General features: G+C 32.2%; 4 protein-coding genes across 7 annotated transcripts; 2 read left to right on the top strand and 2 right to left on the bottom strand.

Annotated features, from left to right (window-relative positions):
• Positions 1–21667, bottom strand: Lis-1 (LisH and WD40 domain-containing Lis-1). Of its 2 annotated transcripts, none has more exons than XM_076389560.1 (7): positions 21568–21667; positions 16390–16537; positions 6727–6880; positions 6368–6574; positions 4962–5372; positions 3610–3958; positions 1–3442 (listed from the first exon to the last, which is right to left on the bottom strand). In XM_076389560.1, the coding sequence occupies exons 2-7, from the start codon at positions 16425–16427 to the stop codon at positions 3369–3371; spliced, it is 1233 nt and encodes a 410-aa protein (XP_076245675.1). In that variant the 5' UTR covers positions 16428–16537; positions 21568–21667; the 3' UTR covers positions 1–3368. The 2 variants fall into 2 exon arrangements, with proteins under 2 accessions (XP_076245675.1, XP_076245676.1); XM_076389561.1 differs by lacking the exon at positions 21568–21667 and adding an exon at positions 20642–20812.
• Positions 21668–21838: 171 nt separating this feature from the next.
• Positions 21839–22843, top strand: LOC143186121 (SOSS complex subunit C homolog). Of its 3 annotated transcripts, XM_076389565.1 has the most exons (4): positions 21842–22035; positions 22127–22280; positions 22347–22471; positions 22552–22843. In XM_076389565.1, the coding sequence occupies exons 2-4, from the start codon at positions 22253–22255 to the stop codon at positions 22705–22707; spliced, it is 309 nt and encodes a 102-aa protein (XP_076245680.1). In that variant the 5' UTR covers positions 21842–22035; positions 22127–22252; the 3' UTR covers positions 22708–22843. The 3 variants fall into 3 exon arrangements, with proteins under 3 accessions (XP_076245679.1, XP_076245678.1, XP_076245680.1); XM_076389564.1 differs by having other exon boundaries at positions 21839–22035; positions 22131–22471; XM_076389563.1 differs by having other exon boundaries at positions 21839–22035; positions 22127–22471.
• On the top strand, positions 22715–23561 carry LOC143186120 (rRNA N(6)-adenosine-methyltransferase Mettl5-like). The gene is made up of 2 exons (XM_076389562.1): positions 22715–23182; positions 23253–23561. Exons 1-2 carry the CDS (start codon positions 22843–22845, stop codon positions 23546–23548), a joined length of 636 nt encoding a protein of 211 aa, XP_076245677.1. The 5' UTR covers positions 22715–22842; the 3' UTR covers positions 23549–23561.
• On the bottom strand, positions 23355–26966 carry Aldh7a1 (aldehyde dehydrogenase 7 family member A1). The gene is made up of 9 exons (XM_076389556.1): positions 26696–26966; positions 26362–26578; positions 26106–26293; positions 25834–26033; positions 25635–25750; positions 25432–25560; positions 25251–25360; positions 24787–25047; positions 23355–23797 (listed from the first exon to the last, which is right to left on the bottom strand). Exons 1-9 carry the CDS (start codon positions 26849–26851, stop codon positions 23585–23587), a joined length of 1590 nt encoding a protein of 529 aa, XP_076245671.1. The 5' UTR covers positions 26852–26966; the 3' UTR covers positions 23355–23584.
• Positions 26967–27144: the final 178 nt, after the last annotated feature.

The raw sequence follows: 27144 nt of genomic DNA, 5'->3' as shown, positions 1-27144 counted from the left end.
TACTGCTTTCTCTGTATTTATTAATAAACAAAATTTTCGAATCAACACTTATTTGCATTTGTCATTTACAAGAACAAATTATCGCTGGTCTCTATACCAGTAAGTCAGAAAATAAACATAAATGTTTCATTATCCTTACGATTTTTCGCATTCAAAATTTTACTCACTGTTGAACTCTTTCAATCATAAAAAAATATTGCACATTATTATACAATAAACAAACTAAACCAAAATAATTCAAACAAAAACGAACTAAATTCTATTTGGAATAGAGATCACACAATGGAGTCTGTTATGAGCGAGGGCGCCTTCGTGAGCTTCTTAAACATTCTCTTCTGTATTTCGAAACGAATGTGCTAGTTCTTTTTTACTTTTGTTCAGAATGCAAGGATTGTAAAGAAAGCTCATCGATATATACGCATATATATGTATATCACAAATGGTGACAACACTTTATTATCACTCTACTTGATGTATCAGTATTCGATTCTTGAAGGGCGGGTAGAAAAGCGAGAAAAGTCATTAAAAAGCAAGTATGACGCAATTTACGAAAAGCAGCTACGACATTACTTTTATTACGTCATCCTACGTATAAACGCCGAACTATGAGACTGCGTTCGGCATGCATGAGTTCGATTCCACTGCTTGATTACACAACATATATTTTTCTGTATGTATATATGTATCTATATGTGTGCAAAGGGTAGAACTATAACTCCTCCCACTTAAAATAATTCTGTTATTATTTGATACATGAAAAATGTTCTGTATAAAAGTGTGATGTTTAGAAAAATTTAATCAATTGCGCTATCAATCGACTGATATTTAATTAACATTTTATTTAATCGACATTTAAATAAATGATAACAATTTTCTGTAAAACGTTGCATGAATTTTACAGTAGTTATAATCCGAAGCGGATAACGCAAATGATTAATACAATGTTTATTTTTTCAAAATAATTTCAATAAAACAAATACAAAGAATGGACGATAAAGGTATCAAGAAATGAAATCAAGAAATGAAAGTGGCATCACTGAATAACTTTGAACAACTAATTCGCATGGTATTTATCAAAGTGGTTTCCATCACTTTCTATGAGGAATTACTACTAACAAATCTTATAACAAGTCTCATAACAAGTGTTTGAATCGTTTTAAAAGTAGCTATTTTTCTAAAAATACTACTTATAGCATTTTATTTCACACACTAAACATTACTCTGTATATACTTTCATTAAGAAAAAATTAAAAAATTATATATATAAAAAAAAAAAAAAAATCAAAACCAAAATAATTGCTGCTAGCATTTATGTTTTTACTGTTCTTTTCGCTACTGTGTAACTTTTATGTACAACATTTATTTATATATCAAAGAATAAACAAATTATTTTAAGATTCAGTTACCGTGCTACCCTGCAAATATATATATAATATATATTATATATTATAAATATACATGTATCTATGCATAATGTGTATGTACGTGTATTAGTTTTTCTTCTCTCTATTATAAATGTAAAATACTGTCATGCATGTACTGCAAAGTCGTGACTTAAATCGAACGCATTACTCGCTGCAAAATGTGCGCGAGTATCGCGAACGAAACCGTGGCTAGCGTGACAGAAAGATTACCTTTTCACCCGTATGTGTGCGTTCCTGCCACGTTTTCGATGCTAAGAAACCCCTTTGTACAATTGTATATTGTTAAAAGGAAGGGGTACAGAGAAAAAAGGCAGAACAAAACTAAGTAGACATAACATTAAAAAGTACACATCCATCCCGTCTTTCAAAGATTATTTCTTCATCTGTTGTCGATTCCATATTAATAAGGAATTCTCGCAAAAAAAATAGAACTTCCAGTATCCATTGATTACTACAAGGTTTTATTTTTTTCTTATCAATGAATCGAAAAGAAAAAATGGCAAACAACGATGCACGAACGACACGATGAAACACACAGGTAGTATAGCAAAACGATCTTACACGAGGACTCAATGACAATTTCTTAATTTTTTATTATTTGTCAAAATAATTTAATACCATATTGAGTCTACTGAATTGGCTTTCTGGAGGAAAAGAAGAAAGTTGAGGAAAGAAATTCCATTTGAACTAGCGGGAGAAGTTACAAGGAAAAATGTAGTGTTACACAAAGTCTTGACAACTACTTGCCACAGGCAAGTCTATATGGAAGGGAGGATGTGTGTACCGATCGATCGTTCATTTGTAGTCTGATTCTATTTCCCTTTTTGCGTTCGTCTACGTTACATCTGCGCTACTGCTAATAAAGTAGAGTTCAGAGTTAACTATACAACTAGTACCTCTTGTATCCCGGGACCCACGCAATTAATTATGCGCTTTGAAATACTTCATTCTCACGAATCGCACGCTTCATTCGGCCGTTCACAGTATTTTTAAATCATTAATAACATACATTGTTGGACGCCATGTTGTTTGGATCGCCGAGCTGTCTACGAATTGTCATTTTTTGAATGAGTTTCCTTGACATTTGAGAACAAATTCGAATGGTTCTGTCGATATTCTACAGTACGCACATACACGGACAAACACAGTATTTTGTAGAATCGAACGTTCCAAACGGGTACAATGTTCGATTATCAATTCAATACTCTGCTTTTCGATTGCAAAGCCCTGAGATGTTCTCGTCCGTTTGCCACGCTCGTTCGCTGTTCACAACTTGTATATCTCGTTGGATAAATTATCATTGACACACAGTTATACGGTAAACGATGACGCCACGCATTTCACTTGCATGTGTATATCTCTGTAGAGTGTGCACGCTATCGCGTGTGTTTGTATTCCGTATATATTATCGGTGTCATTTCTTCGGATTTCACATCGTCAAAAATTCTCGAGGAGAGTTCGGCATGGTTTGAGGAAGAGGAGGACGACGACACACGTTCTGACGAACCGAAAACAATCGATTGAATTGAAGAATTATGTTCTTCTGATTAAGTTTTAGAGGGTATTCGAAGCACTAATTAATCGTCGACGAAATTTATGGCAATGTCCTCCTCGCAGAACAGAGAGAAAAGCTAATTCTAACCGGCTCTCCTCGAAACGAGTAGCATATTATCGCAAAACGTATATGTAATATTAAGAATTACTAATTATATTTTATTATAAATTAATTAAAGAGCTCTTAACCGTACGTGTTTATGTGTGGTATAATAATATTAATATTAATAATAGTAGTATGTACGATAACCTTTTATTGTTGTTGTTGTAGTAGCATTAATTTGCTTTTTTTCGGCCGTTTCCATCGAATTTGACGCGTATCGTTCGTCTTTCTTCTCAATAATTTGTCTTCTTCGACGAAGGTTCAATATTACCCTGACGGTTTGGTGACTAGCGGCACTCCCAAATTTTCACCGTTTGATCCACACTACCAGTGACCACATAGGGATGGCTCTTGTGAAAATCTACAAGAATGTGACTCATTTAATGTGAGTTAATTTTCTGATAATACTTATTTAACAAGAAACTGATCTTGTCAAACGTTTCGTGCTCCAATTTAGGTATTCCAGGATTGAGAACTTGGCTTGAGAACTTCAAATATAAAAACTAGAAATTCCATTTTGAGTCTTACCAACGGAGGTACAGAAGTGAATATGTGCTTCAAGAGTTTTCATTGCTCGCTTATTACGCGTGTCCCAGACTCGCAGAGTCTTATCGTCAGAGGCACTGACGATGAACTTGCCACCAGGGTGGAAGACGATACCGCGCACCCAATTGTCGTGTCCTATGAGGACAAATAGACAAACGCCAGCACCGACATCCCAAACACGAATTACTTTGTCCCGCGAGCCAGATGCAAGGAAAGGTCCTTCATGAGCACCTTTATTGTCTGCTCCCGCTGCTGCGTTAATTGATGCCTTTGCACTATCTGGCGCCCAAGCGATACACTCCACTACATGCTCATGGTCTCTGAGTTCGACCTAAACGGCAAACGTAGTAACTTTTCTATCCAAATATTATAACAATAATTCAAATATTATAAGACACAGTAATTAAACAGATAATTTTGTATTTACTACTACGTCTAGAATAATTTAAACTCATAACATGAAATATCTTGAAGAATATAAAATGTCTTTACCTGAAATTACAAAAATGTATTTTTATTTACAACCGCAAAATGTTAATGTTTAAAATATATGTGCTAAATGTATTTCTGAGCACTCGATTTGTTAGTAAAACATTGCTTACATATATTTCCAACTTCAACACCTACCTTACCTGTTCCATCTATTACAGTAATATCACGAAATTACGCCTTAACACTTAATGAAGGGCGAATCCGAGTACAGATTGCACGTGAACCGGGCTAGTTTTAATCTAAGCCGATTAATAGACGACCTACGTATAACATTGCCGAAAAAAGAGCCTATCAATAGGCTTCCCATACACAAAGTGTTAATTGGTTTCACGTCGAGATAGAATATACATGTATATGTATTACCGTTAACAAATAATATTGGTATTTTATTGCATTAGAAGGTAGATTTTAATTTAAAAAATACAACCCCAAACTTTATCGAGCTTCAGAACTGATGATAACCACTTATTCTTATTGAATACTGATATTTAACCACATTCAAACAAATAAATATATTTCCTTTTCATGTAATTAGTACGCTATTGTATTAGTAATATTCTCGATATTAAATTATTAATTAATAAAACTATTCATTTTGCATTTAATTATATATCTAAAACTATAAGATAGTCTATTAAATAAATTTGTGCATTTAAATTTAATCATTTATAAAAATTCCGATAATATCATAAATTATAAATGAAGAGAACATAAGCGTGAATTAACGTAGGTCGGGATATTACTGTATGCATATGTGTTCTAGATTAGGTTTGTAATTGTACATTATAATTAAATGAATGTAAATGGATAGACTGGGTTCTCATATCTCGGAAAAAACATACCTTTGTTTCTTTTGTTGCCACATGCCAAACTCGTACTGTTTGATCATTTGAACAACTAGCGATCAGTTCTCCACAGGGACTGACCCTCGCCATTCGCACCCATTCCCTGTGACCCGTCAATGTTTTAACACAATAACCTGTTGCCACTTCCCAGATTTTGATGGTTTTATCCCTTGAGGCGCTCACTACGAAATCTCCTTGTGGCACAAAAGCTACGGAGCTGACACTGTGATCATGCCCATGCATAGTTTTCACGCAGGCAAATGACTGGTGAAAGTCCCATAACTTAATAGACATGTCTGCACTGCAAGAAACTAAAAGTTTTCCAGAGACATCAAATGAAACGTCCTGTACGCTGTCAGTGTGCCCCTTCAATGTTCTTTCAAATTCACCACTTTCAAAGTCCCAGACCTAGTGAAAGATAATAAAACTGATTTATATAAGACAAAATGAAAGCAATTAATTGCTATTTTAAAATAAATTCATTATCGCATAAATTTATTGATTGTATCGACCGAATACTACTGAAAAGTTACCAAACTTCAAAATGCCATAACTTTCTTAAAATTCATTTAAGACTATTGCGATAAAAATCAAAGCTTGATTTTTCTACTTTTTAACATCATTGACCGATTTCATTTAAGTAGTGCTCAAGTGATGAAATCTTCTTTTAAATAAGGGGTTGTTAAATTGTAACAATTACTCGATATTTGACAACTACTACAAAGTAACAATATTTGCAATTTTGATGTATAACATCGGAAAGTTTCATTATTGTCAGCAAATATGATATTTGCCTAAAAAGTTTTTGAAACCTCGTCTTCTAATAATCTAGATATAATTGATTGGTTAAATCCAACCCCTGTTGAAATTGCTCATGTGAAAAGACTTTTTGCATGTAATGCGATAATAAGAGCTTTTTAGTCATTGTTACAATGATATAGTCATTACTAGGATGCTGCACTAATGAGGTGTTATTTGATCGTCAAACAATAGAGTCACAGTTTTTAGTCGAACCATGAAACTACGAGAATGCAGGCATTTCTTTAAATGGTTGTAATTTTGTTCAAAATTTTCCTTTTTTGATGCAGTCAAGCATTAAGAATGTTTTATAACTTGGTAACTGTTCATTTAAGGTAGGACTTTACCTTTTGGACACAATGAAAATAAAATTCGGCAATAGATTTAAAAGATCAGAAGGTCCTAATTAGTTTTTGTTGCAATAATTTTGTATGAATTTTAAGAGTTATAGAACTTTAGAGCTTAACAACTTTTCAGTAATATTCAAGCGCTGCAATAAATTTTTACAGTAGTGTATATATGAAAAATAAAAAAATATAAAATAAATTATATGAAAAGTATATAAAACAGAAGCGTTATCTTTTTGAAGATAACAATGTTGGTACCTTAATAGTGGCATCTTCACTAGCAGATACTATAAGACTAAAAACTGGATGGAAAATAACTCTGTTAATGGGAGCTCTGTGTCCAGTAAGACTGAATTTTTCTGGTGGCCTTGGTATCCATTCTGATGGTGATCTTTTACTGCGTGTTGGTGCTCCTTCAATGAATTCCTTTTCTGCCTCAGAAAGTTTGGATTCCAGTTCCATTACCTGTAGTATAAACAATTTATTATTTTTATATATTTTCTCTCTGTGTCTATAGAAAAGCTTATTCGCATTGAATGTATTGCAATGTGCAGATAGTACAATAATATACAAAATGTATGCATACAAAGTTATAAATTTCATAATCAATTTCTTGCCTTCTTTTGCAAGCGTATGACAGAGGTCCATTTTTTCTCCAAAAGACCTCCATACTTTCTTTCTACCTCACCAGGCATATCAGCTTCTTTCTTGAATGCTTCGAGTGCATCTTGGTAGCCATTGGTGCTAAGATAGTCAGCAATCGCCTTATTTCTAAAAAAAATAAATTAATTAAAGTTTTTAACAGTTAGAAAAATCATGTTTAAAAATTATCAGTATGCTATAATTAATAACTATGTTTTAATGAGCTTTATCGGTAATAAACTTATATATTCATAATATATATGTACCATCTGAATTGGTGAGTTGAAGAACAGTACTTGTCTAAAATTAGTTATTTTCAAATAATCTCAAAACTACATCTGGACCCCAAAACAAAAGCGTAGTAAGTCACATCAAAAACAAGTGGACTTAATACAATTTGTCTTTCAGGTCCAAATATGTAAAATGCATCAAACTACATGTTGGGATCAAATATCTCAAAATGTGGTTTTTAAACTTATACTGTTCTTCAACTCACCAATTCAATTAAAGATAAAACCCATTTTCTCTATAATAAGAAACATCATATTTTATATGTAACAACATCTAAACTAACAAACTTAAAAATCATAGCTGAATATGATATTTTGTCTATAAATTTGATAACGAAGGTTGAATTGTCTTGTTTGAGGCTTGTTCAGATTAGTAGTCAAGTTACTAATATGTACCACTTGCATACAAGTAGCCTGATATCAAGTTCACATTCACAGAAGTCAAGTTACTTGAATTCAAGTGTGGTAATACACATTAATGTTTATTTCAAGGCAAGGAAAAGTTGAAAGGATTTCAACTTTACTTCAAGCTTAAAAGGATACTCCAAGTTAAATAAATGACAAGTTCACATTGGTCAAGTTGTACCAAATGTTTTGTATTTACATCGTTTGAATTTAAGTAACTTGACTAATCTGAATGAACTTTTAGAACAAATCCTAAGTATTTCATTCTTTCTACGGTATAATGATATATTTGATATATGTACGTTCGAGAACAATGCACTGTCTAGGCAGTACTATTAATGGATCTAATACAATCATTGCAGACTCTGTACGGTTTCTAGATAATGACATTTCACTGGTAACCATTTACAACGTAGGCAAGTACAACAGAGGCCACAGGTTGAATACGTGGGAAAGAGATTGAAAGTCGGACAGAATTATGCCGGGGTGAAAGGCCTGAAGTCGGTCGTTCGTCTCTCTGTTCACCTGTTTCCACATGATAGTACGTATGGTACGAATTACAGTATTTGTCCGATCGAAGTTCGTTTGGAGCATTGCGATGGATTGCTGATTCTATTCCTACTACTTCCTCTGATATGTATCGTGGAGCGAGAAAAAGGTGCGAAACATGCGGTAGCGATAAATCTCAAATTACGTTTGTGGCTGTCGCGACCATTTTTTGTAGGAACTCCCGCGCTTGAGCTCAATTCTCAAGAACAATAGAACGATACGAAACAAGGATAGGAATAGGAATTAGGAAGTGGAAAAAGTCAAATTCCTCATTCGCTATTGGGTCTTCACGCAAGTGATGCCAAAGGATTTCTCATCTCTTCTGATGGAAATTACAGCTACAATACATATTTTTGCATTGGGTTATTAAAATTTTATGAAATTTAGTATGGTAGCTTCCGTATGTGGAGTATCGATATCGTTAAATTTTCAAAAACTTTAGTTAAGGAGAAGGGGAGATGTGGGGATATGAACTACCATATTTCAAAGGGGGTTGAAGTTACAGAAAATTTTATTCTATCAAGTTTCTAGCACATTATGAAAAAATACTACTGGTAAAAATATTTGACGGATAGTAATCAAAATTTTTCTCGAACATCGCCCTCTCCATCTCCAAAAATAGAAAATGTTGCGTTTTGATAAATATTAAGTTCTCACTATTGTGAGTTTATTAACTGAGTTGCCCGGTGTCGGGAAAGTACCGCAATCATGTCACTTTTTTTAAAGTGCTTTTTCAAGTTCTCGTCCACCCCGTCTCAAATCGGTGTAGGGTGTTTTGTAAACATGCGATACGATATCTGAGACATGCCAAATATTGTAATGCGAGTCTTCTGTTGACAGCTCGCAAGAAGTTCTTTTCCTGGATTTACGATACAATCATACAATGCAAGTTAAAAATGAAATGTTGTTAATTGGAAATCCATAATATAAGTACATGATGAAATTAAAATTGCTTGAAACTTTATATCAATTTCCAAAATTCTTGACCTTTAAAGAGAATGTGTAAATGGATATTCGATTACCCAGTTATTGACACAAGAGTTAGTCACATTAGAGAACGTTACAGTAAATAAATATTTACACAAATGTGTATAGCTCTATTTATGAGGAAAGAAAAAAAATTCTATTTTGAGTTGACCTCAAAAAGAAAAAGACTACAGACTAAAAGAATAGCTTACATAGTTAAGTTACAATTAATAAATTTACAATAATTATTTTGTATACAAAGGATGAATATCAGGGTATCATTCTACACGCGGACATAAAGTATGATATGACATATGACATCAAATATGATAAATAATCCTAGCTATGTCATGCTTGGTGTAATTTCTATTATAAAAAAAACAATAAGGTAAATGATGTCACTTGTGCAAAGATTGGATAGTAAAAGGGAAACTTGATTTTTTTCTGTTTAATCCCTGCTTCGATCCCTGTCTTGTATTTTTTTATTGTTCTCAAGTGTTGACAGTCAACCGAGGTACTTTTTTTTTGCTTATCGCTATCTTGACGTTTGCCTACTGATGTTAGAAGTAAAGGAAGCCGAATAGAGTACCAGCTATCGAAGCTCGCGTCCAGACCTAAGCTGCGGTACTCGATCGAGCAGTTACTGTATTGATTGCTGGCTCTCGTTGCAGCCCAAGTCTATCCTCTCCCAACTTTCATAGTACACGTACCCTCGAGCCGGCGCGACGAGTGCTTGGGTCAACTCAAAGCATCTTTAAAGATCTTCACACCTATGCCCTTTGCTCTATTACCTCATCACAAGATGTAGGATCCCTTTTTCATAGCATGCTTAACTCCGTCAAGGAGAAATTGAAATACATACGTATATTTTGAGCATTTCATTTTCGTTGAAATTTAAGATTCATTCAGCTCATCTCACTTATGTAACAAGAATTTATTTTACGTATGCTATTTCGAATGACTAGTTTAATCCACCTGTTTTATTTTAACAAAAAATTCGGCAATTTTCCAAATCTCTGCATTTATTTAAAAATGGATTTATTTGAAAATAGTATCGTATAGTAATAGTAATAGTAATAGTAAATAGTAATAGTATAGTATAGTTAGTATCTTCCTTTAAAATTTCAGGTATTTAAAATATATTTTATTGTATTAATAGCTTAAACGTTACAAGTGTAGGCGTTTTCTTTGTATTTTACTTTTTTTCTTTGTTATTAAGGAAGTACCTATTTTTGAACAAATAATGGAAATAAATGAGTAGATTTTTTCTCCCAGATAAATTACAGTTGTAGTTTCAGATACACGAATTCTTTACAAAATTTATTTGGTATTTTAACCAAAGTAACTTAGAGGGGCAGTAATTAGATCTATTATCAATTTTATCATAAACCTCATACACATTTCCTAACAAGCTTGTTTAACAACAATTTTGTTAATATCTGCCGTTTTGATTAAACAACATTTTCGGCTAACATGCATAGTACAAGTTAAGAAGGATGTAACAAGACTAAGTTGAAGTATCGATTCCTTATGGATCGGAGAACGTTTTAACAATGCGTATCAAGTTTCACTTTGTGGATCTGTAGAATGAAGGCACAAAGTCTGCTGAAAGAGCAGTAAATATTGAGTAAACGTGTGTCTATATCAATGAACAAGTTACGCGACTTATCGCAAGAATGTCGTACGATTGTTACTTTTCTAGAACAAATGTCGTAGAAACAGTCACACGACACGCTACAACGCTGTTTCACGGCTTGTCCCTTAGTGAAGATGTATTTAAACACAATACCAACGGTAAACGAGAAATCTCATTTTAATGTTAGCTTTACATATAATGTGTTTGTGTATTCGTATGTATGGTATGTTAAGAAACCACCTATAATGATTACTCGAACTCTTTATCTTCTTTTTTTTGTTCTTAAACGTGCCGTTTTGTGTAGCTAATGAAGCGCATCTTATCTCATCGATTAACCACTGTAAAGAATTCTCTTTTCAGAAACATTGACCTATTTAAGAACGTACAGAAGTTAGAATCCTTTAGAATTCAAATTTAATAATAAATAATTAAAGATTATCTATACATTATGCAACTTTTTATTTTGAAATAAAGTAATTAGCTTCCACTTTTTCATATTTTTGTATTAAAAATATATTATAGTTCATCTGAGCCATTCGCAGGCCAAAGTAATAAACTCTACTTTTAGAATTTTTAAAAATTATAGTGCTAAAACACTTGAATGAGGTTTAATAGCTGAGATATAAATATTTTTATTTTGTGAAGTTAACCGGTTTAACAAACTATGAACAGCTCATTGTGTATGCATCATTGCACAAAAGTGTTAAGTTTTTGTCAAACATTTTAATATTTACACATTGCATACATGAAACAACTCGCAGTTTCGTCATTTAAACTAATAATAGAAAAATATTCAGGAAAAACAGGATGATGTATTTGAACGTAAATGAAGCATGATTTTTACATGGACTATTGATATTCTTAACCCTTCAAGTCGTATCTGCAATAGGTAATTACCATTTATAATAGTCATTTATTGGATTATAAGGTTTTATAAGATAATCTCTAGCAGTTAAAAGAAAAATGTAATTAATATAATTCTTGTTCATGGAGAAAGTCAGGCGTATTGAATTGTAGATTTCGCTATTGTTTTTTACGCACTTTAATGATGGAATTAATAATAAAATGTTTATCAAAAATTCGTGAAGTAAAGCGCAATACAGATACTGTACAAGTTCTTACAATAGAAGTTTTAATACCATTTTCATAATTTCTCCTTAATCGTTAATATGATTTAAAAATATGTTAGAAAGTTATAAGTTAAACAACACATTATCACAAGATAAATACGTTTTTAACTATATTGTGGGTCAATTTCCACAAGAAATGAATAAGAATGTTCACTAACTGTGAAACTGTATAAGTAATCCACATACTAGTTAACAGTTCTGATGAGTGTTCAGTATTGTCAATTGAATTTTCAGTTTTTCATACAAAAAGGCATAAAAAACATGTAGAAATTTTTGATTTTCCGAATGTATATCTAAAAAATAAACTGAAAAATATATTATGTATTACTAATTCTTCGGTACAGTTTAGTAAAATATACATCCTGGATTGATAAATCTACATTAAGAAAAATAAAAGACCACACTTTTCAGTTTCATCAAGGACTATAGCAATATTGTACAGTAGGACCTCGATTAATGGAACATTGAATATTTCAAATTTTTGTTAATGAGGGTTGCGCATATTGAGTGTAATAACAATTGAAATACAGTAGGACATCGATCAAGACTTAAACAGTGAAGTAATAGTAGTTTGTTGAAAAAAATAAAACTAGCTATCAAAAGGATGTTTCAGGTTTGAATCTCGTGGCACTTCGGATAATCGAGATCCTACTGTATGTGAACGCCTTTTTTGTGTATGTTAGCAAAACCCTTTGAAAAACAGCAGAGAATTTTCTCGAACGCTCTGTTCCCAGGTCCTAGGATAAGTGAGGTTCATCACAGTCACAATTCTCTTACCAAAATGCATAGCCTTCCCCATTTCGTGGCCAGATATCCTCTAGGAAAATATTCTTATTCTTCAGCAATGCGACGTTGAGTCGCTTACCTTTTCCAAACACTCGCTCATCTTCTTAACAGTCACATAACACCTGATAGTTAGCAGGCCCAACGTAACTATCAGCTATCGTTTAGTTTCACTCACCCTCTATCATGGTCACACACCCTGAGTCCCAATCGTAAATCTATAAAAGCCCCAGTACCGTTCATCGGGCATCCTTTCACAAATTCTCTTTAAAAATACGTTGTTGCTAATATGTAAAATTTAAGTAAAGAGAAACTTCCCACATAATCATGCATTACTCTTTTTCTCACAGTTACTCTAACAATAAGTATCTAACTGTTCTAAATGGATTTTCCAAAGGATCGACCTTCGTTGTTTATTAAGTATTATTGTATTGCCACTAGTGGTATTTTAAGGTTTTCCATCTTTGTACATGATATTACGTGGAAATTAATTGGAGTATCCTATTCTTAAGTCTTTTTAAAATTGGAAAAATTATACAACTGATTCTAAAGAAGGAAAACCTATGTTTTATGAATTTATTATACGGAAAGCCTAAGTGTTGGGCGTTAGGCGATGTTTCAAAGTTTGTCTTTTTCTTTCAGTAATCTTAAGAAAAATCATTTTTAAAAAAATCGAGTTATGACCTTAAACATTACATTAAAAGAATTTCTTTACTTGAAAATAAGGCTTTAAAAAGACAGAAGTCCAAGAAACAGTATTGAAGTTGGAAACACCAATATCTCAAAAACAAAAACATGCGAATTAGATCATTTGCCTTACAACCACAAATATATGTTTTGCCTCAAATTTTGTAAAATCATCTAAAAACATCTAAGATTTTATAAAAACCATCCATATTTACATCTAACATCTGAATATTATCTTTCAATATCCAGAGGCGATGAAAACCATCTAGATTTGGAAGTTTTACATCCACAACTTTGGATGCTTCTCATCCAAATTGGCAACACCGATGTAAGGTTTCTGTTTCCTATAACAGCAGCGTCCCGTTCAGTATGTTTCGCTGCATTTCCCTACTTCCACGTTTCTTTCTCTTTCGCCCCAGGGCTCCAGTTGGTTCGTTTGACACGTTATCGATCCCGCTATTCGCGCGTGCTCGTGAGACGCCCTCTTCTGCAGCAGCTCCCGGCACCAGAGACACACGCGTCGATCCGCGACCCACACGACAATACCACTCAGAGACTTGACGTCACCGAAATTATTCAGGCATTGATCGACATTGCGATCGATGATGTTCCGTTTCAACATTAACGCAGTGTTAGAATAACGAATGTTGCTCTAAAAAGGAAGCATGTATTGACTTTACTTCACGTCCAAGTTTCTCTCCCCTTTCATTTCATCCTAGTTCTGCTTCGGTCATCGACAATTATTTTCAGGCTCATATTTCTGTATCTGAGAGTCAACCTGACTTAAGCCTTTTTTCTTCTTATTTTTCAGAGAAGCAGAAATACAAATGCGATTACATGTTTCTTCACGAACTGCTTGAAATAGTTTATAACTTATATTTAAATTTTCTTTCCTTATAACGTAATTTAAATAAATTCTTATTAGTTTAATAAAATGAAGAAAAAGTAGTAAGATGCTATATAAAATTTAATTTTGAAAAAATGGACTTGGGTTAGCCTGGTTCTCAGATACAGATTTTATGGGCATATATTATAGTATCTTATATAATTTTAACTGTTGCATAAGTTTAGTAATATGTGTCCTATAATTTCAACTCTTATCCTATAAACGTGGGTCATTTATTTTGAATGTGCTCATCAATGGATAAAAGTCTAACAAAAATTTGTTTATATTCACAACTTTTTTCAATATTCTATTAGAATAACAGATTTTTTAATCATAGGAAAACATCCATTGCCGATTAATAATAATCCTTCTAACCTGGACAAGACTAACCTATGTTTATGGAGTATAGGTTAAATTGCATGTAACTAAATTTCATTTTTCTAAACTACGTAAAATCTAGTTTTTCTTGAATTCTTGCGCGTCATTACAACAGTATAACCGATAATTAATCCTCGAACATAAACGTTCGTTATTTCGGCGACTGATAAAGCTTCTTTCATAAATCGTTGATATGTACTCATTGTTTCAATAATTATTTCTAATACAATAACTATTTCATCATCTCTTTCCCAAATTATTTAACGACTACAAAGAAATATTTATATTTTAAGCACTTTGCAGATTCTAACGCTTTCAAAATACTCGTCATTATTTTTTTAGCTGTGGCAAATAAAAAACAACAATTTTGATTCTGATTGATACGTAACCATATAGCTAAGAGGTAGAATAGAAAGGGTTAACCTTGGATGAAATTTAAAATATTGTTTCACAGAAATAAAAATAAGGTAAGTGTTGAAAATTTGATGAAAATGTTTGTTAAAACAATATTAAATCACTTCCAGGTCACGCTGACCCGAAGTGTGCATAAAGGTTAAACATTCAAACATATTTAGTCTACTTTATGTTTTTAAAACTTCCACGGAGTTAAACAATCTGCCTAAAGAATGTGCGGAGCAGCTACAACGATATCTGCAATATTCTTTATTCCATCCCTAGATAGTAGATACCAAGGAAAAGGAAAAGAAAGTAGCGAAGCGAGTACTATGCAACAACCGCCTTTTGTTCTCATGTATTCGACTGAAGTTAATGCGAAACCTTACTGGGATACAATTTCATTACGGTGCAATATTCTCTATCCTTTTGCAGTTTCACAGATAATTTCGCAGCAAACCTACTCATTATATTGTTTACTTGTCCAACAACCGACACCATTAACGGAAGTCCTTGCAATTAACTAATCACAAAAGAAGAATTTAAAGTTTCTTCGATTCTAATTGGAAATATATACATACATGCATGTGTATGCTATGGGAGAAAGCTCCATTCATAAGCAATCGAGTAAAATTATAGATATTGAAAGGTCCTCGGAAAAAAGGGGAATGTCAAGTCTTAGCATTTCTCAAAGAACAAAAATTTATTTCTCAGTATAATGTCACAACTTCATATTTTTTACATCAAAATAAGAAATATTAATTCGCAATGCGACAGAGCCAGTGATTAAGAGTACACGCAGAAGCACATGAAAAAAAGTTAAACCAAAAAGTCACTAAGATTCCCCTCTTTTCCCGTGGACCTGTCATATATTATTTTTTGCTGCTGCCATTCTGCTGATGTTAATTTTTTTAAATTCAAGTTAATCAATGAATTAATTGTTACGTATTTAATAGTTATTTAATACAAATTAATTAATTTGTAACTAGAAAGTTGAGTTTAATTTTATTAACTCTAATATTGAAAGAGATTCACCTACGTTATTAAGCATGACCCTCCTTAGTTGCCTCTTACTTCTATCATTCATAAAACAATTGTTTAATCAGCACCTTTCGTCTCGTGAACGTTGCGATTCACAGTTACGACCTTGTTGTTAATTAGTATGCGCTGCATCTTAAGTAAAAATTATACACTGGCAATAATTGTGCGATAAATAATTCACACGACGTACCACTATCCTGTGAATGTTTCACCACAATAATACGCCTGATTATATTTTTCATCTCCCTTATAACTTCTTCCGCATTTTTTCACTTTAATTAGTTGTTTCTTTATGTAATTTTGATTATATTCTAATTGATTATAGAAATGCTAGAAATACTACGAAGAATACAAAATACTAAAAAGATTATAGAGAAGTCAAGGACAACACTAACACGTAAGAGTGAAAAATTCGTATGAAAAAATTTTAAAGTTTTGTGAGAGTTTTGAAACAAAAAAGGGAATTTTAAAAAGAAGAACAAGTATCAACTTACAACTCCTCCCTCTGACGTTGAGACAGCACCATTTTCATGATCCTTGCGTATGTTTATTGGCTGATACTCAACAGTGATTCAAACGAGCGCGACTAGATTCTTCTCCAGTCAGCTCTTGATTAGTTTAGTACCCAACCATCGGCATCGCCTATAAAATAAAACAAGAATTTTATTAAAAAATCAAAATTCTAATGGAATCTGACGCAAGTAGGAAATTGTAAGTTATATGAGAAATATTAAGAACTTGTTACTTCAAGTTTAGCATTTGGTTATAAACTCGAATATATGAAAGAAAGAATCGAGGAGCTATTTCTTTTGTAATACTGATATGTATCCTATATAATACAGATTTTACAAAACTTCTTTTTTGTTATATACAATTAAATTATTTATATTGAACATTTTGCAATGTCTACGAATTAACACAAATAATACGTATGTGAGAACCTTCCGAAGTGATTCAAATTTTAAGGTAACTTACAATTAAAATTTATATACATAGAAGCCGCTCATTTACCAAATCGGTTAACTCTATAAAACGAAAATATTTATATGTATCTTAAATATAAAAAATTAAGTACCAATCAAGTGCTTTGATACTAAAATTTTAAACAATTTAAAAAGTGGAGTTAATCACTTTGACACGTAAACGGTTCATATGTAGATTTCATTCTACTGATGCAGTGTATACGTGTAAATGTACATATGTAGTTATAAACGTAAACAATTAAAAATTTTGGAATATTTAACACTAAATACTTATATTCGTTTTTTGTGAGAAGAACGTCATAATCCATCGTGAAACACAATCAGTAAGATGACCTGACTCGTAAGCTCGAAGTTCTTTCTTTTTAATTGGCAATTAAAATTTACTACACCGTAAATTTTTTTCCTTTTCATTTTGGTTAAATCATTACGACATAGTATTAATGATAACAATATAATACAATATTAAACGGTTATTCCATCAGACAGTTGTTTACAAATAGTGCATAAAAAATATGAACTTCAAACTTTTCAAATATTTTAAAGATATTTTTCTCTTAAAACTCTTACTGAGATCATTGAAGTTTTTTACCTTTTAATATCAGAATAGTTTTAAACAGAAATTCTTTTACCTAAACAAATTTTATTATCTAAATTGTTATTATCTTCCTCTTATAAGTTGTTGTACCCAGAACAAAGGATGAAAGTTTGAAGCATTTCTTATAATATATATTAGTTTTAAATAATTGTTTAATGGAATAACCATTTTGCTTTGCATAAATGAGAAAGAGAAAAGCTAACAATGCAGCAGATTTAAATTGCCAATAAAAGAGAATAGAGTTTACGAGTTGAGCATCTTACCGGTTACTCCCCGATGACTGCGTAAGTTGATGCTCTTCTCACGATCAGAAAGGTAAAGGACCTACCTCTCTGACCTAATGTTTAAATATCTCAAAAATTATTAACTGTCTACAGTATCTACACTTATAACCACGTATAATTCTGTATTAGTAGGATGAAATTTAGAAATGTCCTGAATTACGTTAAAATCTTTAAATACCATTTCGAAATGTTTTCTCGTTGGTTTTCATTATCGAAAAAACATTAATTCCTAACTGAAATACTAATTCCAGCTGCAGAGAAAAGTTTCTAAACCCGTACTGCGATTTTACATTATCATATTATTAATCAGCTAGTAAAATGCTTTCTTGAGTAATCTTTAAAAAATATACCTCAAGTATTTATATATTTTGGATTGGTTATAACAATATAATTTTTACGAAAATTAGAAAATTCAACCAATGTGCTATTTTAGATGCAAAATCTCTTGAATTGGACTCACTCAAGCTCTAATTCTTTTATATTATTAGGAAATTATGAAATAATTAAATTAACACGTTAAACTATTTTAAGTATAAAACGAAACTGCAGCGGTTTCGATACTGCTGATACGTTTAATGCAGTCTGTGCAGCTGAATCCCTGATCGACTTATAGTACAATTTCCTTTTGCATTTGATGTATCTTTTATTTTTTGATCAAATCTTTAAATGTCTATATTCTACAAAACGACTCATGCTAAGTTGAGACATGAAGTTGAAAAAAAAGTAAAAAGAAACTGAAACTGAAAAAATAATATTGTACTTTATAATAGTAGACATTTATTGCAATTAAGGAATTTATGTTTATGTATAATAATAAAACTAAAATTTCATATAAAAAATGACACTTGTAACTTTTCCTGATTATTTATACCGATTTTATGATAGCGTGAGTCTAAGCGTGCGAACACATTACTATCACATCACAAGAAATCACATTACATATTATAACAAAACAGATCTAAAACAAGCGAAAAACCTTGGCTCACACTATGGATTTGCTGCAATATGCAACGTGAGTTCACGTGATAATAGTGCGTCCGCACCCTTACTTCTAACAATTGAGATATATTATTACTCGAAAACTAAAAAAAATTGACAAGGGTCGTTTGTGATATGAACTCTTCACTTGATTACGTATAAATGTGTTATAATTCTCGCCAAAACGTGTTCCGTTGCTGTAAATTCAATTACTGTGTACAATTTCACTTGACCTATAATATTTAACGCGATAAAACATGTGAGACTATTTCCTTACGGTGCTCTGATTAAGTGACTAAACATTACTGAAAATACATATCACTTAAAAATAATTACGTTGACTTTAAAATTTCCCAAACATAAAGCGTAACAAATTAAGTTGTTTATGCAATTATTAATGATTTTCTGACATTTTATTCAACAATAAATACAAATTTAAAACGTACTAATTATATGTCCTCTAAAGGTCTATTTTTACATCAACAGGCCGAGTTCAGAATAACTGCACAGTCGGTAATTTTGTCATTATTTCCAATCGTTTATAAGTATGTGAGGAGCCTACAAGAATTAGTCAATATAAACAAAGAACTTAAAGTACAAATAAGTCCTTACATTTTTCATTTTCAATTGCGAATTTAGCTGCAATAGCAATATCCTCATTTTATAATTGAGTCATTCATTTGCCAAATCAACTGACTTTATAAAACAAAAATATTTGTAATTCTAATAATAAAAAAGTAAGCATCAATTAAGTATTTTGGCGCTAAAATTAAAAAAAATTCAGATAATGGAGTTAATCACTTTGGCTTGTGAATGACTCAATTAGGCTCCATGTACATTAAGTGTGATAAATCATGTAAAACATTGCGTTCTCACTAATCCAACTGATTTCTTGTTTTCCATCTTTTGAAATACATTATGACACTTTAAGAACTCTATCTTAAAGAACACAAATGCCGGGCGAGGGCTGAACGAGTTTGTCGAAAAATTGTTGCCAATAAATTTTTAACAAATCACAAACGAGACTCCTCCGAGCGTCATCTCTGGTAGTACATGGAGTTTCATTTTTTTTCTTTGAAAATAATGACAAAACTCTATTGACCTTATGTTTTGACTCTGCTCTCATTCTCGTGTTCGACGACCCGCTGATATATAAATGGACTTTAACTCTGCAAAATAATGAATTAGGTATAATGACATAACATTTGGCAAGACACGCGGGCTTTGATTGAATAAATCAGGAATACAATTGGCCATTGATCTCCGAGTGAGAGTTAGAGAAGTTTACTATATTTAGCAAACTGAAGTTGAAATCAGCCAATTAGAATTCGCGAAATGGTGGCAGCCATATTTCACCGGTAACGTTCGAGTCTCACTATCTGATTGACACTAGAAGATGTCCGAAAATGATTTCTCGATACCTTTTTAGTAAGGAATGCGTCGTGAAGGGCAGAAATACTTTTAAAAAGACCTTGACAGTCACAAAACCATAATACACCGTCACGATACTTTATGACGATGGCTATCGTCACGATGCTCTGTAATCAATAAACCGACAGTCCACCCACCCTCGTCGTGTGTATTTCACCTTGCACTACATTCAAATATTCATGTTGATCTCTTCCAGTTTTCTATGCTTATATTAACAATCGCAATGAAAATTAGTTATAGAATTATTCGAATCTGCCATAAACATACATGCACTGTTCTTACATGAAACCCAAGCCAAAGTAAATGAGTCTACTTTTTTCACAAATTTTGAAAAGAAACTCTCCACAGTTTTACGAATCAAATTTTCACAAGCACTGACAGCTTTATAATTGTTCTTGTAAGCTATCTTGTGACTTGACAGCGAATGAAAAAAATGCACACTCGCGCTATGTCAAAATTCGAATGCTATACACACCTGTTTTTTAATGTAAAGTCCGTTTTTATGTAGCATTTATAATCGATATTTTCTACTGAGATTATTTTCGGGTTAGCTGTACAAACAAGCAACTCGGCCGTTTAGATCGTGCATCTACCTGTAGCTTCACTTTTTTCCACTAACTTCCTGAAATGCTGGCACAAGGAGTTACTTAAAGATCATTGATAGCTCGAAGGGATTAGACACACATCAAAACACTTGACCCGCATGTGCCGCAAGTGTTCTCATTCGGTAACAATGCAAGTTCTCATGAGAAAAACGTAGACGGCCTTTAATAATACGACATCTAACAATGAAACGATAACTAGTTAAATATTGATCTATTCATGCGTTCACGCAAAAACGTCATCGAGATGAAATACAGTTCGCTGACAGGCTCGACAGCTGATCACTGACTCGACGGTAACTAGCGTAGACGTCTGTCAAAAAGTGCGGTCAAATCACCTCATCAACCGTACTCTCTGACAGATAAGATAATATGTAAGAGTAAGAAATAACGAAATTCAGTGCAAAGGTTTAAGTTCGAAGGGTAAGCATTGCGGCAAAGCAATTGTACTAGTACACCACGGAAACAGTCGCTCGTGAAAAAATCAATTCGAAGTGACGTGCAACATGCATCTTGAATTAGTATGGAAGAAGACTGGATGTCTAGTTAACGATCACTAGTCAGTATTTAACTGAATTTTAGTTAAGTGTACAGTGTCAAACGATGTCACGTTGGTCACAAAGCGATAGTACGAGACTGTCGTAAGAACGCGGAAGAACCGTTTGTTGTAAATCGTGCACGGCCATTTTGCTAGAACCTGTCACGTCTGGTTGCTGTGAATTTTCCAGCCAACCCAAGACGTTCGCTTACAAATATGACATTGAAAACAAAGTTTAAGAACTATGTGCTTAATACTTACGTCTTTTCGTCGGAATAGTGGCAACCGATATCCTTGGAGACTGGAAAAAATCACAAGAAAACCGGACGAACACAACCACCAAAGAACTATTCGAGATAACTTCTACGATAGGACTGTCTCGCAAGGTGGCGCTTGTGCAACTTCGAACTTAGCGCATGCGTCGAATATCGATGTTCTGAATTTCCCTGTGCCTGTGGTACTCTAGGAATTTCAGTGTTATAAACTTTTCATTGCTAATAGGATTTTTTTTTTATTCTATTCACATACTGTGGAAAAAAGTATAGAAGTTTTGAAATAGTGTTATATTATTTCGAATGATAAAGTTATCGATATTTTAAAAATTATAAAATCGATAAATCTTATTTAAGAAAACATTTCCATTTCTGATATTACTAAAATAAAGTAATGTTTGTGGATTATTTTTGTGATTTTATTATCGTAAAGAGGTTAAGGTAATGAATTTAAAAGGTACGTATATTGATAAGAGACTAATATAACTTTGTTTCAAACACTTTTTATTCACATGCAAAATATTTACATCGAATGTGTTTTTTCTTAGCTAGGACTGAAAAGTAGATTAAAAGCGAAAAACAACGTTACTCCTTCTGATTAAATCTTTATCATTGTATATTCTGTAAACTCTGTTGTTCATCCTTTATTTGAAGAAAGAGAATTCAAAATTTTGATGGCTTTTTCACAATCGAACTCAAGAGGTATTAACACATAAATTTTGTTACATTCTTGAATGAAAAGAAAGTCCTCACTTAGATTGGTTATAGAATTACAAAACAGAAAGATCTTGGAAGAATTACAATTGAAGAAGCAGATGCTATTGAAGCAAGGTGTAGCACCAACATTGAATACTTCATTAGCAGTCATCTCAACTGGTTCACCATCTAACTTGGTAAAAGCATATCTTAAATGTTGCCCTGATTATTTAAAAGTCATAAGCTTTATAATATATATTTCTTATTTTTCTATTAGCCTCCCACACAGCCTACCGATGGTGTTACAATGAGTGTATCACAAAGAACTGCTTTGCATAATGCACATTCAGCCTCGTCAGGATATTTTGTGACACAGGATTCATCCTTTGGCAATCTAATCTTACCTGTCCTTCCTAGATTTGATACTAAATAAAATAAACAATTTACATATATACACATTGTAAATAGTAAATGATTACAGACTATATTTGTAAAAAGATATGATAGATGTAACTTGTGGGTTAATTTGTGAAAATTTATTATGAAATTAGACTGTGAGAAATAAGAAATGGCTAGTATTAAACTTCGTGAATTAGAAGAATATTTACAACAACTGGATGGATTTGATAAACCAAAAATATTACTTGAACAATACTGTACTAGTGCTCATATTGCTTCACATATGCTATACAGTGCTCAGTCTCAATTCAAAGATATAGAAGGATGTACAGTAGCTGATTTGGGCTGTGGCTGTGGTATCTTGTCACTTGGAGCACAAATACTTGGTGCAAGCCATGTAATTGGCTTTGAAATAGATTCTGACGCACTTGAAATTCAATCTAGAAATTGCAACGAAATAGAAGTATTCGTGGAGGTTGTACAGTGTGATATACTTCAGTATTTACCAGGTATGTATTCACTTATATATGTATATTTACTTATGTACAACATTCATTTATTAAAAGTTATATATTGCAGGAAACTTTGAGAAATTTTTTGATACAGTAATAATGAATCCACCTTTTGGAACAAAACATAATGCAGGTACAGATGTAAAGTTTCTAGAAATTGCAACCAAACTCGCATCTAACTCTGTATATTCTTTGCATAAAACAAGTACACGAAATTATATTCTCAAAAAAGCTGCACAATTTGGAGCCAAAGGTCAAGTTATTGCAGAATTAAGATATGATTTACCAAAAGCATATAAATTTCATAAGAAAACGTCTGTAGATGTTCAAGTAGATTTTATACGATTTGCATTAAATGATTAAAATATTTTCATGATTTAAATTTTATGCTCAGTCCCGTTATTCAAATTTAATACCCTGAGCCAATGGCAATTCGTTTCCAAAATTAATCATGATAGTGGAACGTCGCATGTAATGCTTCCATGCATCACTTCCACTCTCCCGTCCACCACCTGTAACTTTTTCTCCTCCAAATGCACCACCTATTTCTGCACCACTAGTCCCAACATTAACATTTACTATTCCACAATCAGATCCATGAGTGTCAATCCACTAAAACATAAAATAGTTTACTTTCAATGACATTAACATAAAATAAATGTAGCATTCTCTACACAGCTGACTGTAGCTTTGAGACATTAGAAGATAGATTATATTTGAAAATGATTAGCTTCAAATTAATATTTTTCGAACATAAATTGAGATTTATAGACCTTCATAATATTCATTCATACTGCAACCACATATATCGATATAATTAAGATTGAAAACGAAGTAAGTTATGATATTGTCACAAAATCGTGAACTGTTACAGAATACCTTCCTAAATCAAGAAGTATTTTTACAACAAATCCACATAACATTTCTAAAGCTCTCCTATCAATAAAATACCTCAATTTTCAATCAGCAGTTATTTATAATTAGTTACTCCACTACTAATAAGAAAGCCATTTAATTTAAGGACGTAGTGATTCATTGTAATATTCTAGATCAAGAAAAATGGAAAAAAAGTTGATAGAATAACCAAAACAACCAATTCAACCTTCAAAGAACAAGTAGCTTTTTACTCGCTTTATGATGGGTCACATGAAATTAATTAATTTGCATTCTCTTGACAAATCAGTGCCTCCCCAATATGACATTTATAATGCATGATTTCCACTATAACATACCCTCTTTGAGGGTCCCAAACTTAATGTGGTCAAAATAAAATATGAAATTGGAATTGCTACATCGCTTAATTTTTACGATTATATATAACCCAGTTTACTTCTTAAGAGACACCAAATTATTTGACAAATTGTAAAACTAATTTGTCGATATCACTAGTAACTTAGTAGACAATGTGACAATAAATCTTTGAAAGGAATATTTCAACTGAAATTTTGCAAAATGATAGGTATTTTAGTCTATTTTCAAGAATTTCAAACTATATAAATTTACCTTATGAACATTTTTCCATTTTCTATCATTTTAAAATAATTATAAGCCAATCAAGTTGTATAAGGATTCTGTAAATATTAATTGGAAAATTTACTTACCTGAAATACGGTTTGTATATTTTTAGAGAATAAAGAACTACTTAATCCTTGTTCTACGCCATTATTAAAAGCAATGGCTTCTTCTAGTGAATTTACTTCAAAAATGTATACAATTGGTGCAAAGGTCTCTTTCTGAACAATTTCAGCATCAGGTGATAAGCCAGATACAATTGTTGGTTCAACATAAAAGCCAGGTCTATCTATTTGCTTTCCACCAAATTCAATTTTACCACCAATTTTTACAGCACTATCTATTGCTTTCTGCAAATAGTCATATATTTTGATATTACTATTGTACTTATAATTATTTCCTTAAAAATCTTTAGGTAGTACATACTACTGTATATGACTAAATATGCAGTTGTTTACAGATTTTATTTATGAAATGTTAAGAGTATGATTATTTCAGAGTAAGCAATTGTACCATATAGGTAATGTTAATACTTTAAATAATGTATTAGTACCTTATACTCATCCACTGCATGTTGATTATGTAATGGTCCATACAAAGTATTATTATCTAAAGGATCTCCTATCCGTCCCAAAATACTTTTGTACATTATTTTAAGCTTTTCTAAACATTTATAAATTACTTGTTTAATGCAACAATTATTATTTTTAGATTTCTAAAGTATATAGTTTTACCTAAAAACTCATCCTTTATCTTACTATGAAGAATTAATCTTCTGGTGGTAGTACATCTTTGTCCTGCTGTTCCAACACAAGAAAACACAGCTGCTTTAACTGCCATTTCTAAATCTGCATCTGGCATAACTATGGAAAACATAAAATAAATTACACTTTGAACAGTCAGTAATGTAACTAATAATTATCATCTCTTAATTTGCCTATCATTGCATTGTTTCCTCCTAGTTCCAATAAACTTTTTCCGAACCGCTCTTGAACTTTAAGAGCTACTTGTCTTCCGGATTTAGTACTTCCAGTGAATGAAACGAGAGGTACACTGGAAGTAGAAATAATAGACATTTTATACATTGTACACTTAAGTTCATAATCGTATAATACATCAAACATTTTTAAATATACCGTTTATCACTAACAATTGTTTCACCAATGTCTGACCCACCAGTTACCAAACATGCAACAGAGCCTGGTATACCATTACGTTCCAACACACTAACAATAATTTTAGTAGTTGCAATGGATGTTAAAGGAGTAGTAGGGGCTCCTTTCCAAACTACTGTGTTTCCACAAGACATTGCTATAGCACTGTTCCAACCATATACCTAAAACATTTTAAAATAATTGTAATTACTATGTTTTTATAGAATTTTTTAATTACTTGAGATGACATTAACTGCAACTGGAAAATTATATGCAGAGATAACTCCAACAACTCCTAGAGGATGCCATTTTTCTAAAAGTGCATGATGTTTTCTTTCTGATGGAAATATGCTGCCAGGCAACATTCTAGATAAGCCAACTGCATAATCACATATGTCAATAAACTCCTGAACTTCTCCAATTCCTTCTGACAATATTTTCCCTAAAAAAGCATGTAATTGTAATTGAATCAAATAAATGAAAAAGAAAAATTAATGACATCAAATTTACCCATTTCTAAGGACACTAATTTTCCTAATGGTTTCAAGTTATTTCGTAGCTCTTCCCCAATTTGTCGAACAATTTCTCCTCTTGTAGGTGGTGGCAACAGTGCCCATTGTGGCCATGCTTTTCGTGATTCTGTAATAGCATTACTTGCTTCTTGTGAAGTTGATGTTCGAACTTTTGCTATTACTTTGCCAGTTGCTGGTGAAATTGATTCTATCACCTAGAGTTACAATATTGTCAAATTAATTCTATGTATTTTTGTATTTTCATTAATGAACTATAATTTTATTCAGATTTTATTTCATTTTGACAGATGAATACATAAAATATCAAGTACCTTGCCAGAACCCCCCCATCGTCCATCATAAAGACCTGGATTTTCTGTTGTAAGACCCAATTGTTTAAGAAATCCATATGATGGGTCAGTTACTAAATGTCTTACCATCCATGGTTTAAAAATATAAATAGTACTTCTGCAGAGAAGATGAGACATTACTAGTTATTCTGTTGATGTCTTCTGTAACTTTGTGCCGTTATTTACGGCGATCAGGGTTATCACAATAATACGCTTATCAAGAAGAAGAGAAGGGGAATGATAACCATATAACAAATAACTTTAAAAATTAAAAGTCACTCCAGAATGTCTTATATACATTGCATGCATCATATTATGTTGTTAAAATTTAATGATGACATTTGAAATCTTTTATTAAAAATTCATTTATAGGTGTTTTTCTTTTGGTCAACTGGTGCATATTTCAATCAAATTTCTGAAACCGAATTGAA

This window comes from Calliopsis andreniformis, chromosome 12, assembly GCF_051401765.1.
Source record: "Calliopsis andreniformis isolate RMS-2024a chromosome 12, iyCalAndr_principal, whole genome shotgun sequence".
In the NCBI taxonomy this organism is placed as follows: Eukaryota; Metazoa; Arthropoda; class Insecta; order Hymenoptera; family Andrenidae; genus Calliopsis; species Calliopsis andreniformis.
This window is presented reverse-complemented; position numbering and strand designations above follow the sequence as displayed.

Excerpts from the sequence above, each read along its gene's own strand:
- LOC143186120 (XM_076389562.1), top strand. The coding sequence starts at position 22,843 with ATGGCTAGTATTAAACTTCGTGAATTAGAAGAATATTTACAACAACTG. Across the intron at positions 23,183-23,252 it reads TATACTTCAGTATTTACCAG|GAAACTTTGAGAAATTTTTT; the intron begins GTATGTATTCAC and ends TATATATTGCAG.
- Aldh7a1 (XM_076389556.1), bottom strand. The coding sequence starts at position 26,851 with ATGTCTCATCTTCTCTGCAGAAGTACTATTTATATTTTTAAACCATGG. Across the intron at positions 26,294-26,361 it reads ATTAGTGTCCTTAGAAATGG|GGAAAATATTGTCAGAAGGA; the intron begins GTAAATTTGATG and ends ATGCTTTTTTAG. Across the intron at positions 25,048-25,250 it reads ATGCAGTGGATGAGTATAAG|AAAGCAATAGATAGTGCTGT; the intron begins GTACTAATACAT and ends GACTATTTGCAG.
- Lis-1 (XM_076389560.1), bottom strand. The coding sequence starts at position 16,427 with ATGAAAATGGTGCTGTCTCAACGTCAGAGGGAGGAGTT. Across the intron at positions 5,373-6,367 it reads GTGAAGATGCCACTATTAAG|GTCTGGGACTTTGAAAGTGG; the intron begins GTACCAACATTG and ends ATCTTTCACTAG. Across the intron at positions 3,443-3,609 it reads TCACTTCTGTACCTCCGTTG|ATTTTCACAAGAGCCATCCC; the intron begins GTAAGACTCAAA and ends ACATTCTTGTAG.
- LOC143186121 (XM_076389564.1), top strand. The coding sequence starts at position 22,313 with ATGAAAAGAAAGTCCTCACTTAGATTGGTTATAGAATTACAAAACAGA. Across the intron at positions 22,472-22,551 it reads CTGGTTCACCATCTAACTTG|CCTCCCACACAGCCTACCGA; the intron begins GTAAAAGCATAT and ends TTTTTCTATTAG.